This window comes from Mustelus asterias, chromosome 20 (genome assembly GCF_964213995.1).
Source record: "Mustelus asterias chromosome 20, sMusAst1.hap1.1, whole genome shotgun sequence".
In the NCBI taxonomy this organism is placed as follows: domain Eukaryota; kingdom Metazoa; phylum Chordata; class Chondrichthyes; order Carcharhiniformes; family Triakidae; genus Mustelus; species Mustelus asterias.
The window spans coordinates 72472662-72486387 of record NC_135820.1 but is presented as its reverse complement, the minus strand read 5'-3'; the positions used below and the strand labels follow the sequence as shown (position 1 = coordinate 72486387).

Here is a 13726-nt window from a genome sequence, read left to right as displayed (position 1 = left end):
GCAAGATATGTTTCACCTCCGGTATGATTCAAATGACCCACTAGGGAGCTTTTATCAAACCGAAGTTTATTTACAAATATAGTTAGCATGTATAAGTCGTTTCCACTGGCAGGTGAAACTAGAACTAGGGGGTGTGGCCTCAAAATAACGGGGAGCAGATTTCGGACTGAGTGGAGGAGGGACTTGTTCACTCAAAGGGTTGTGAATCTGTGGAATTCCCTACCCAGTGAAGCAGTTGAGGCTAGCTCATTGAATGTTTTTAAGACAAGGATTAAGGGTTATGGTGAGCGGGCGGGTAAGTGGAGCTGAGTCCACAAAAAGATCAGCCATGGTCTTATTGAATGGCAGAGCAGGCCAGATGGCCTACTCCTGCTCCTAGTTCTTACATTCTTATGTATAGTAAGAATATTAGCAATAACTTTTATCAATTACAAACAAAACAACCATGATAATGTATGACCTTTCACAAATATATTTAAGATTTTCCAATCAAACCAATCCCCATAAACAAAAGCCTTCCACAAGTGCAGAGAAGGTTTACCAGGATGTTGCCTGGTATGGAGGGTCTTAGCTATGAGGAGAGATTGGGTAGACTGGGGTTGTTCTCCTTGGAAAGACGGAGAATGAGAGGAGATCTAATAGAGGTATACAAGATTATGAAGGGTATAGATAGGGTGAACAGTGGGAAGCTTTTTCCCAGGTCGGAGGTGACGATCACGAGGGGTCACGGGCTCAAGCTGAGAGGGGCGAAGTATAACTCAGACATCAGAGGGACGTTTTTTACACAGAGGGTGGTGGGGGCCTGGAATGCGCTGCCAAGTAGGGTGGTGGAGGCAGGCACGCTGACATCGTTTAAGACTTACCTGGATAGTCACATGAGCAGCCTGGGAATGGAGGGATACAAACGATTGGTCTAGTTGCTCCAAGGAGCGGCACAGGCTTGGAGGGCCGAAGGGCCTGTTTCCTGTGCTGTACTGTTCTTTGTTTAACACAGCAAAGACTAATGCTCACGTGACACTGGAACGGAGTCCTTTGGATGAATGCTGCAGTTCTCTTGATACACTCAGAATAGTTTGAAGTCAGAACCGCTTCCTAGAACACCAGGGAGGGACTCTGATCAAGCCATCAACAACAGATTTTCCACTGCAGGAATGCAAGGAGCCTTGCTTTCAGCAAACCAGCAGAACCCTCAAAAAACCCAGGGAGAGAGTGAGACACTGCCTTCAGTCTGATGTCCATTCCCTTCTAAACTAAAACCCTGTTGCCAGCCATAAACAGAAAATGAAACCTTGAATTCCCGAGGAAGGGGGAAAAAAAAACCCTGACCAGAATCCATGACCTTCTTCCAAACAATGCAGGGCCATAAAACAACCCAGAGTAAAAATAAACAAGCCCTGTTTAATCCATTTAATGAGCAATAAAATAACTACAGACAGCCCAGCAACAGAGAGAGCTCCAGAGAACAGGATTTAAAAAGAACTCTTAATGTCACATTATAATCTGCACCCTCTCCTTTCCCTCTCCCCAATGTACTCAATGAACGGTATGCTTTGTCTGTACAGCGCGCAAGAAACAATACTTTTCACAGTATCTCAATGCCTGTAACCATAATAAATCCAATCGACCGAGAACAGTTTTTGCAGTGGTTCTGTGGCTAAATGCAGTGTTGTGACACTGTACCGTAATCAGGCTTGTTTGCTGAGTTAGCCCTGAGCTACATGGGTGGTTTTAAATACAAGCTGATTTGTGTAATTCCCCTGCCCCCAACCCCCCGCCTTCCCCCTCCTGAAATTGTTGCCAATTGTCCCTGCCTGGGAAGTTTCCCAGTTTGAGTTTGTTGGATGCGGTCAGAATTAAACTGGACTCTGATGTTTCCCTCACTTTGCCAACAGTTGTTGTCTAGACTGACATAGTAAGAAGGATTGCTTGGGTCAAGTGCAGCTAAAGCCCCTGGGGCCGTATTCCAATATGATCCAGTGAGCTGGTGAGATGAAGGGCTTCGTCCAGTTGTTTGGCCGCAGCATAAATCAGTCATTTTTTTCCAGCGACCCACTCTTGCCAAATGGCCAGCCCTTGCAACCCACGTCACGTGGGATGTGTAATTAAATACTTTCCGCTTTAGAATCATGGAATCCTTACAGTGCAGAAACAGGCCATTCGGCCCATCAAGTCTGCACCAACTCACACCCAGGCTTACCCCATAACCCCACGTATTTACCCCGCTAATCCCCCTAACCTAAATGTATCTCGGGACACTAAGGGGCAATTTAGCCTGGCCAATCAACCTAACCCCGCACACCTTTGGAGTGTGAGAGGAAACCAGAGTACCCGGAGGAAACCCACGCAGACACTGGGAGAACGTGCAAGTTCCACCACAGTCACCCGGGTCCCTGGCGCTGTGAGGCAGCAGTGCTAACCACACTGTACTAACATTATACAGTGTATTAAACATCAGGGGGAAGGGGATCTCTTTCAGATCCCCTTTCCAATTTATTTGGGCCATATTCCGGCACAGAGGAAATTGGTGTCAGTGGTGACAGAAGTTGGTGCCAGGTCTGACAAAGGGTCATCCAGACTCGAAACGTTGGCTCTATTCTCTCTCCACAGATGCTGTCAGACCTGCTGAGAATTTCCAGCATTGTCTGTTTTTGTTTCAGATTCCAGCATCCACAGTGATTTGCTTTTATATTAAATTGGTGTCAGTATTTTGCTAACTCCTCTCTCCAACATATACATTCAGAATAAATGCCCCAAAACAGACAGTGGCATCAGCCATCCACAGATAATTGACTGCCATTTATTTGTGATAGATTTCTCATTTTAAGATGCACCTTTGGAATGCAGAGCTCACCAGATCAACTTGCCGCTTTACGGTGGAAACTCAATAGGGCAATCACCAATTATCACAATCTGTTACCATTCCATCCATAAACCTCCCTGGTAGGGGGGATCTGTCACATCAATAACTGCATTTTGCTGCACCAATTGAGGTCTGTGCTTAATGAGTTGATTATTTGCTCTTGCATACAGCCATAATTTTTTAATATAAAAGGTTTAAAGTTTATTTGTTGGTAAGGCTACAAGTAGGCTTACGTTAACACTGCAATAAAGTTACTGTGAAAATTCCCTCACTCCGGCACCTGTTCGGGTACACTGAGGGAGAGTTTTTTTCCTGTTTTTCAGATGGCATCGCATTTTGAAATTGATTCAGCAAAGTATTTTTATACACACTGGGAAAAATAATGAGTTAGATAGTAGGATAATGACTATCTTGTCAAACGCTGAAGTTATAGCTTACCTTCGTCAAATCATAAAATCCCTACAGTACAGAAGGAGGCCATTCGGCCCATTGAGCTTGCACCGACAACAATCCCACCCTATCCCCGTAACCCCACAAATTTACCCTGCTAATCCCCCCCGAAACGAGGGTCAGTTTAGCATTGTCAATCAACCTAACCCGCACATCTTTGGACTGTGGGAGGAAACTGGAGCACCCGGGGGAAACCGGTTAGGTGCATTGGCCATGCTAAATTCTCCCTCAGTGTACCCGAACAGGCGCCGGAGTGTGACGACTAGGGGATTTTCACAGTAACTTCATTGCAGTGTTAATGTAAGCCTGCTCGTTATTAAGAAATAAAGCTTTAACCTATGTGGGGTTATGGGGATAGGGCCTGGGTGGGATTGTTGTCGGTGCAGGCTCGATAGGCTGAATGGCCTCCTTCTGCACTGTCGGATTCTATGATTCTCACTGTCTCCTTGTCTTCTCTTTCTCCTCTTCCCAACATTCACCCAAACCAGTGGTCTCCTGGAATTTACACCAGTTAATGCTTTCGTGCTGTCTCAGTTGGAGGAAATGGGAGACAAAATGTCTGCTTGCATCCTGCATCTGAGCAGCAGACTAGAAGGGATGGTGGTGTAGGGATGATGTCACGGGGCCAGTCTAATGCTTGGAGAACACAGGTTCAAATCCTGCCGCAGCAGCTGGTGGAATTTACATTCAATTAATAAAATCTGGAATTGAAAGCTGCTATCATTGATTGTTGTAAAAACCCATCTGGTTCACTAATGTCCTTTAGGGAAGGAAATCTGCCATCCTTACCTTGTACGGTCTGCGTGTGACTCCAGACCCACGACAACTGCCCTCTGACATGGCCGAGCAAGCCACTCTGTTCAAGGGCAAATAGGGATAGACAACCGATCCTGGCCTTGCCACTAACACCCACACCCCACAAAAGAACCAAGAAAGTATTTAAATCATTCAACATGGTTTAAGGATACACATTTGGGATGCGATGAAAATTCAGATAAGTAAATTGCTGTTGAATTACCTTGTGGAGTTTTGCACGGTGGTACAGTGGTTAGCACTGCTGCCTCACAGCGCCAGGGACCCGGGTTCAATTCCGGCCTCGGGTCACTGTCTGTGTGGAGTTTGCACGTTCTCCCCGTGTCTGCGTGGGCTTCCTCCGGGTGCTCAGGTTTCCTCCCACTGTCCAAAGATGCGTGGGTTAGGTTGGTTGGTCGGTCATGTTAAATTGACCTTTAGTGTCCCAAGATGTAGCCATTAGGGGCGTTAGCAGAGTAATTGGGGTTACGGGGAATAGGAGCTGGGTGGGATTGTTGTCGGTGCAGACTCGATGGGCCGAATGGCCTCCTTTTGCACTGTCGGGATTCTATGATCATTGCAACCTGAAGATTTACCATTCAGTTTGACAGCTGTCAGTGAGAGAACGACGCTCTCTCTTTATTCTGGCCTTGGGCCTTGTGCTCCCCAAGGCAAAGTATTTGAGTGCCGCAATTATTAAATTTGAGCAGGACCTGACACGGTTAATCTTCATCTAGCAACCGGAATGGGTGGATGCCTTTAAATGCAGAGCTCTGGGGAGAAGTGTTTTGCCAGTGCGTGCGCGTTGCCCCCTGAGACACACTGAGACATGAAAGGATTTAATATGCTAAACAGCTCCAGTTTGCAGAGGAAATGGATCCAGTCAGGACAGTATGGTATAGTTCGCTAGTTTAGAAATTGTGGCTTTTTGTGGAGAAACGTATTTGATTTTGGTTATTGTGGTTTCAGTGAAGTTTGAACACATTTATTACGTTTTCTGGTAAGTTTCAATTCTGCTCCACGTTATGTAATGGAAAATAGTTTTGGTGTTAGATTTTAATTTTAGGTTGGAACAGGGAAGCCCCTTTGGGAGAAACCCAAAACACACAGTAGCTGGTGGGCTATGAGTAGTCATGATGTGGAGATGCCGGCGTTGGACTGGGGTAAATACAGTAAGAGTTTTAACAACACCAGGTTAAAGTCCAACAGGTTTATTTGGTAGCAAACACTATGAGTAGGCAGAGTACAGTGCAGAATGCAGCATGACCTCTCTGTTTTATGCTTTACCATGTTAAAAGTGCTGTATAAATGCAAGTTGTTGCACAGTAAGGAGTCTCACAACACCAGGTTAAAGTCCAACAGGTTTATTTGGAATCACGAGCATTTGAAGCATTGCTCCTTCATCAGCTGAGCACTCCGAAAGCTCCTGGTTCCAAATAAACCTGTTGTACTTTAACCTGGTGTTGTGAGACTTCTTACTGTGCCCACCCCAGTCCAACACTGGCATCTCCACCTCAATGCAAGTTGTTTGTTATTGGTCTTTGGAATAAATGCATTTAAAGAGTTAAATATGATTAAAGGTTTCAAGGTAATCCTGTCTGAGTCGTGCGTGAATTATCTCTGTACAGAGCGTACATTAATGCTGTTAATCTGTCCGACCACTCTGGTGCTGACCACTGAGGTGGCACGGTGGTTAGTACTGCTGCCTCTCGGCGCCAGGGACCCGGGTTTGATTTGGCCTTCGGTGACTGTGTGGAGTTTGCCCGTCCTCCCGGTGTCTGCGTGGGTTCCCTCCGGATGCTCCGGTTTCCTCCCAAACTCCACAGATGTGCGGGTTAGGTGGATTGGCCATGGTTAATGTGCGGGGTTACGGGGATAGGGCAGAGGACCTGGCTGGGATGCTCTTTTGGAGACTCGATGGGCTGGATTACCTCTTTCTGCACTGTAGATATTCTATGATTCTGTGAATCTGTGATAATGTCCTTGCTTCCCTTTGCGACATGGATCAGTTATGGACTGGGGCAGAGACAGAGTGGGGATGAAGCCAATGTGTTCTGATTGACCGTTGGTATTTCGGAGAAATCTGCACTGTGGCCTCAGTTCTTACCGGGGCGGCACGGTAGCACAGTGGTTAGCACTGCTGCTTCACAGCTCCAGGGACCTGGGTTCAAATCCCGGCTCGGGTCGCTGTCTGTGTGGAGTTTGCACGTTCTCCCTGTGTCTGCGTGGGTTTCCTCCAGGTGCTCCGGTTTCCTCCCACAGTCCAAAGATGTGCGGGCTAGGTTAATTGGCCATTCTAAATTGCCCCTTAGTGTCACGGGATGCATAGGTTAGAGGGGTTAGTGGGTAAATATGTAGGGATATGTGGATAGGGCCTGGGTGGGATTGTGGTTGGTGCAGACTCGATGGGCCGAATGGCCTCTTTCTGCACTGTATGATTCTATGATCTATGATTTTGCTAACTTGGATGAAGCAATAGAGTCTTGGGTTTGCTGGTGACATTAAGAGGGGGGGAGTGCACGGGTAAGTTAATTGGAGCAGAAAGAGAGATAGGGTAGGATTTTCTAGCCCCTCCCCTGGCAGGAACTTCCCGTCCTACTGAAGTCAGCGGGGATTTGAATGGGTCGCCGCATCTGTCACGAGAAAACACGCCACAGCAGAGCCGGAAGCTGGTTTAATTGGGTGGGTCATGCCTTTTGATCAGAAAAATGGAAAGGCAACTTATTTTTCTAAATGGGGAGAGTCTTCGGGGTGCTCCAGTGCAGAGGGATCTGGGTCCTTGTTCATGAGTCACAGAAAACTAGCATGCGGTTATAGCAGATAATAAAGAAAACGAATGGAATGTTGGCATTTCTAGCTAAAGGAATAGAATATAAAGGTAAGGAAATATTGCTGCAACTATACAAGGCATTGGTGAGGCCGCACCTGGAGTATTGCGCACAGTTTTGGTCCCTTATTTGAGGAAAGATGTAGTGGCATTGGTGGCAGTTCAGAGGAGGTTCACTAGATTGATTCCAGAGATGAGGGGTTTGTCGTATGAAGAGAGATTAAACAGTTTAGGCCGACACACTCTGGAATTTCGAAGAATGAGGGGAGATCAAATTGAGGTATTCAAGATGATTAAAGGCCGTGGATAAAGTAGACGTGGAGCGGATGCTTCCTCTTGTGGGTCATTCTAGGACGAGAGGTCACAGTCTTAGGATAAGGGGGAGCAAATTTAAAACAAGAGTTGAGGAGAAACTACTTCTCCCAAAGGGTTGTGAATCTGTGGAATTCGTTATCCCAAAGTGCGGTGGATGCTGGAACAGTGAGTAAATTTAAGGAGGAGTTAGACAGATTTTTAATTGGTAATGGGGTGAAGGGTTATGGGGATAGGGCAGGAAAATGGGGATGAGAAGCATATTAGCCATGATCGAATGGCGGAGCGGATTCGATGGGTTGAATGGATTAATTCTGCTCCTATATCTTATGAACTTATGAAAAGTATGGCAGGAGGAGTATGGTGTAGGGAAATATGACATTATTCACTTTGGATCCAAGAATAACACTTGTGATTTTTTTCCCCGAAATGGACAAAAGCTAAGAGCTGTGGAGGAAAGGGATTTTGTCCATGTACAAAAATGACTTGCGCAGACACAAATACGAAAGGTAATCAGGAAGGTTTATCCGTTTTTCAATTCTAATCCCGTTTTGAAATAGTGAGGAAGTTATGCCCAGGCTGTGCAGTATCTTGGTCAAAGTCCATCTGGAAAGCTGCCTTCAGCTTTGGGTACCAAATTTCAGGAAAGATGATTCTCCTGGATTGACCTCGGCGGTTCAAAGGTTAAATGGTTAAATCAAGAGAATGGATTCCACACACTTGGCTTGCATTCCCTTGAGTTTTGATGTTTGAGGGGTGGAATCGGATAGAAGTGGTTGCAATGATGGTGTGGATCCAGAGAAACTATTTCCTCCAGTGGGAGATTTACAAACAAGAGGGTGTTATCTTGAAATGAGAGCCACTGAAGGGGGAATGTTCCCATGGTTCCGGGCCCAATTAAGTGAAATGTTTCAACAGGAAGACAGATCCCTCTGTTCTTATTGGCACATATCCAGCGCATGCTGCCTTTTATGCTGAGTGCAGGCTTAGAATTCATTCTGATATCAGATGCAAAACTGAGCAGTGGTCAGTTTTGTTTGACTTTAAAAGTTTGTGGCATCAGCTTGATGGATGTGACACTCAATGTCAGGGAGGGCATGAGATAACGAGTTGAAGAGGGAAGCAGAATTATACAAAGCGAAGGTGCACCTAAGAAGACACTCAGTAGCCAGGGTGGACATCTATTGGCTTTAAGCTGCAAATGATTGAGAGACTGAAGATGGGAGAATTTGGATCCGTGGTCAGTACATTAAGCATGCTGGAATATGCTGGGGTAAAGCAGAGTCATCGACATTTTGAGCTGATTCACTTTTCCAGCCTCAAGACTGATGAGTAACTCAGTTAAAATGGTTACTGAAACTTGCAAAGTACTCCTGAAGGAGCCAGTCTTCTGAGATTATTTTCCCCCTCTCTGCTGTCCCAATGTCTGTTGTATAATATGTTTTCCTAAACGTACTGTGTATTAAATGCCACTGCTTGTTCTTCCTCCTTACTCATCCAACCTCCCTCACCCCCCCATTAATCCACTCTTTCAATTCTGGTCTCTTGCTCATCACTACCTTAGGAATTGTGCCCTCACATCAAAGATGTTCTTTAAAACCACATCTTCATCTGGTACTGTAATGACTTCAATCAGGCCATTGAGGTTGGTCTATTGAAGTATGAACTCCCTGATTAAGAATCCAATTGATGGGCCAATCAGGGAGTCTTTGCCTTGTATTTAACCGGGAGTGTCAGTTCCTCAGACACCCCCGGGGGTAGACTGCTGACTGATAGCACTCTGTGTACCGCTGTTGGAGTTTGTAAATAAAGGGATTTTGGTGAAGGGACTTCTGCCTCTGCAGACTTATTACAGTTACCTGCCCCAATATCTCCTCATGTGCCTTGGTGTCAGATTTTGTCTGTGAATGCTCCTGTGAAGTACTTTGGAGTATTTGACTACGTCGTGGTCGGTGCAGGCTTGGAGGGCCAAAGGGCCTGTTCCTGTGCTGCACTTTTCTTTGTTCTTTGGTTTTAGTACATTGCATAAGTGCAAGTTGTTACACCAATGATTTGGACAGCCAAGAGCAATATTAATTTTTGGTATACAATCCCGGGATTATTAGAGCATGCAATGGATGCCATGAAATCTAAGACTGGCAGCCAAGAGTAACTTGTGGATTATCATTCATTTTGACAACCTGTGGAATTAAATGATTTGCTGTCTTCTCCCCCGTTAGTCTCCTGCAACCCAGAACAATCAGGTCACCGATCCCTCCCCTCCCTATCAACACAATTTCAGCTTCATATCTTAAAATGGGAAGTTTAAGGATAGCCCCAACCTACTACATTGTATGTTAACTAAATTCCTTTTCCTCCCACTCATCAACGTGCAGCGGGAGCTGACGATAACTTGATTTTTACAGAGCTGAACTGTACATTTAAGAGAGAAACTTTTATTTCTTGTGTGTTGCATATTCCATCCTTAAGAAGGTTACAGGTAGATTGGGTTCAGTCTTGTATGTGTCAGATCCCAGGCTTGTTTACAGTTCTTTAAGCAAACCAATTTGTTAATTTTATGACAACTTCATGAATACAAGTGACGCACAGAATGCCTATAGTGCAGAAGGAGGCCATTTGGCCCATTGAGTCTGCACCGATCACAGTCCCACCCAGGCCCTGTTCCCGCAACCTGACATCGTTGCCCTGCTAATCCCTCTGACACTAGGGTCAATTTTAGCACGGCCAATCAACCTAACCCTCACATCTTTGGAGGTGTGGGAGGAAACCGGAGGAAACCCACGCAGACATAGGGAGAATGTGCAAACGTCACACACACACACTGACCTGAGAATGGAATTGAATCCGGGTCCCTGGTGCGGTGAGGCAGCAGTGCTAACCACTGTGCCACATTAGACCAAACCTTTCCTTCAGGAAAATAGTGCCACCAGCAGACAGAAAAATCCACGGAGCACGTACTGATTCCGAAGATGTTTTTATCTGTTTATAACGTCAGTGTGGATTATTGCTTCACTGAGTCAATAGAAGACATATAATCTGATAAGTATTTCCTGTGTTTTTGTTGCCAGGCTTGTTGTTTGTTGTTTGGGTCCAATGGAACAGTGTCTCACTTGTACAGTCACTTTCAGATAATATAGTAATTATGTATAGTTTAATTTATGGCTCCATTTTTGTGCTTTCAACATCCAGTAATGGGAGTACGGAATGTTAAAGCAATCTTTGTTTCCTCCCTCAGATCAAACTCCCCGTGGCAGCCAGCCCCTGGCACAAAGGCAACAATGCTGGTGAAAGTGGATAGCGGAACAAGCTTGGTCTCTTCCTATGCCTCTCTGCCCCAGCAGCAGAACTCTCCACCAGTCACCATCCAGAAGTCCCATTCAGCCAAAGTTTCGGGCCAGACACCAGCCCATCAGGCTGGCTTTTTCCCGCTGGGGAGTAAGACTGTGTCGTCCACCCTTGAGTCCAAGCCATCGCTGCATTTAAAAAAGACAGAGAATGGGGGCTTCTGCCTTGTCTTGACAAATGGCCCTCCATACCAGACTCCCCAGAAAATTCAGCCGAGGCAAACCCAGCCCCTGTCCCCAAAGTGTGCCTCCTCAGCCCCTATTTATGATGAACCCCCCATCGAGTCACCAATCTACGATGAGCCGCCCATGGAGGTGGACCCGGGGAACGTTTCTCGCACCGAGTCGAGCTCGGGCCAGAAGGGGGTTGGCCCGGGCTCCCAAAATGGGCTTCAGCCCACCAAGCTGCTTCAGAGCCCGGGCTACACCCAGCAAACTGCAACAAAGCATGCCAGGAAACCATCCAATACCGAGTACAGCCCAGCGGGTAGAGAGTACATCAAGCAGATGGTGAACATCGACCCATCTTCCAAGCAGCCGGCTCCCTCCAACGGGACTTGTGAGAGCTCGGGCCGAGTTTCCTCGGGCCCTGTGCTGGCCAAGGACAGCAACAAGCAGCCCTGGAAGATCCTGGACATGAACTCCCTGAAAAGCAACGAGTTACACAGTCGCCAAAGCAGCATGCAATCTCAGGAGTACCCGACCTCTGTAATCAGCCACCAGGACTCTGGCTACTCCACAGGCCCTTCGCCCAGCCTGAGGAGGAGGAAAGGGAGGAAAACCATGGCAGGCCAAGCCAGGCCGGGCTCCCTGGGTAGCAGCAGCGAGCTCAACATCTTGAACGAGAAGTTGATGGCGGAGATGCGGGCGGTGGTCAATCGGACAGCCGTGATCAGGGGTAGCCAGGCAAGCCTGAATGCGGACATAGCCGAGAGCTGCATCCTGGCCGATATTCACAAGATCCGACTGCAGTCCGAAGGCAAACACTTCAGGCAGTACACGAGCCATGGCTCAAAGGAAGACATCGCGGCCAGCAATAGATCCTTGCACAAACTGGCCCCTGACATCCGAGCCTCGGTTGACAGCGAACTATCAACACGACAGGAGGTTGTCCGCCAGAAAAGGACATTTGAAAAGGTGGATTTTTCCAATAATTCATTGGAAAGAAGCCTAACCAGCCAGATTAGCCTATCTTTACCAAGTCCCGTTCGGAACCAACCACAGGTAACAGAACATCTGTAACTCGCTTCTGTGTGCTCGAGATTGTATGTTGGAAGCTAAATGTTTGATATGTGGGTTCCAGCGAGGTGGTGTCGCATGGGCAGAGGTGCGGTCTTTCAGATGGGACACTAAACTGAGGCCCAATCTGCCCCCTCGGGTAGATGTCCCCTGAACTATTCTGAACAAGAGCAGTGGCGTTTTCCTTGGTGCCCTGGCCAATGTTTATCCCTCAATTCACATGACAAAGAAGAGATGAGCTGATCTCTGTTACACTTGATGTTTGTGGGACCTTGCCTTGTACAAATTGCCTGCTGCATTTCCTACATTGCGCCAGCGACTATACTTCAAAAGCACTTAATTAGCTGTAAAATTCTTGAAGATGCCATGAGGTAATAAAAAGTGTTGTATAAAAATGCAATTCCTTCCTTAATATCTTAGCTGGTAGCACTCCCATCTTGATTCGTTCTAGGTTCAAATTCTAGGTTCAAGCCCCTTCTCCAGGGACTTGGGGACCTGACCAAGGCAGTGACCTCAGTGCACTGATTATAGCTAGCTACTTATTGGAACCTCTAGATGATGCATGGCTCCAGCGTGCCAGTTAGGAGTTGAGGTCTGCAGAATCGATGAGATGGAGAAGGATACAGTTCAGAAACAAGATGTGAGCCGTGACCTAGCTTTCTATTTTGTGTAGTATTTATATTTTTTAAAAGCGGACTATGATACAGAAGTTTACACATCCCTTTAATGTTTTTGTGCCTTTTATATAGTGAATTATTTCTGACCGTTGGATAGACAAACGCAGCAATCATTCTTCACCAATAATGTTCCACAAGCAGCCACGAGCTATCCATCCCCCGCCGCCCCCCCCCCCGCCCCCACCAGAAGAAATAGCTTCTCTTTCAAATCCTTTAATTGACTTAAACACCTCGACTGGATCATCCCTTAATCTTCCACATTCCAGAAAATGCAAACCAGATTTATGAAACCCCATCCTCGTAAATTTAACTCTTTTAGCACTGGTATCATTCTGGCGAATCTGTACTACATCACCTCCAAGGACAGTAAATCCTGAGGTGTGGTTGCCAGAATCGAATGCATAAATAGGGTCTAACCAGAGTTTAATACAACTTCCACAGTTAAAAGTTTATTTATTGATCAGTGTCACAAGTTGGCTTGCATTCACGCTGCAGTGAAGTTACTGTGAAAATCCCCTAGTCGCCACACTCCGGCGCCTGTTCGGGTACACTGAGGGAGAATTTAGCACAGCAAATGCACCTAATCAACATGTCTTTAAGTTAAAGTTTATTTATTAGTTACAATAAGGCTTACATTAACACTGCAATGATGTTACTGTGAAATTTCCCGAGTCGCCACACTCCGGTGTCTTTTCGGGTCAATGCACCTAAGCAGCACGTCTTTCAGAATGTGGGAGGAAACCGGAGCACCCGGAGGAAACCCACGCAGACACGGGGAGAACATGCAGACTCCACAAACAGTGACCCAAGCTGGGAATTGAATCCGGGGGTCCCTGGAGCTGTGAGGCAGCAGTGCTAACCACTGTGCCGTGATGGTGTTTACGTGGTGTTGCTGGTTTCCTACCTGATGATAGAGATCTCATATCTCTTGGTATGTGACCTGAGATATGGCCCATTTATAGGGACACCAATAACAGTGTTGTGGTCACCAACAGGTAACTATGCCGTCTTCCAAACCCATGATGTGGAGAAGTGTGGGAAAAAAATGGGTGGCAGTTGCACTTGAGAGCAGTTTAATTGCAGACCATGCTGTTTCTCACACCCAGTGGTGAAATACAGCAAATTATTAGACTGCCCATACATGTACAGGTTCTACACTCACTAAATGCCTCTAGTGCAAATTGCTACATGTTGCGTAGCCATTGCATCAAAGATCACCATCTGG

At 46.4% G+C, this 13726-nt stretch overlaps 1 protein-coding gene across 5 annotated transcripts in view; it reads left to right on the top strand.

The window, feature by feature from the left end:
* Positions 1 to 13726, top strand: part of arhgap46b (Rho GTPase activating protein 46b) — a 190472-nt gene that overhangs the window by 145580 nt on the left and 31166 nt on the right. For all 5 annotated transcript variants that reach the window (XM_078236834.1, XM_078236837.1, XM_078236833.1 and 2 more), the window contains exon 3: positions 10477 to 11809. In XM_078236834.1, the coding sequence (XP_078092960.1) occupies positions 10477 to 11809 (1333 nt within the window). The remainder of the gene's footprint in view (positions 1 to 10476; positions 11810 to 13726) is intronic.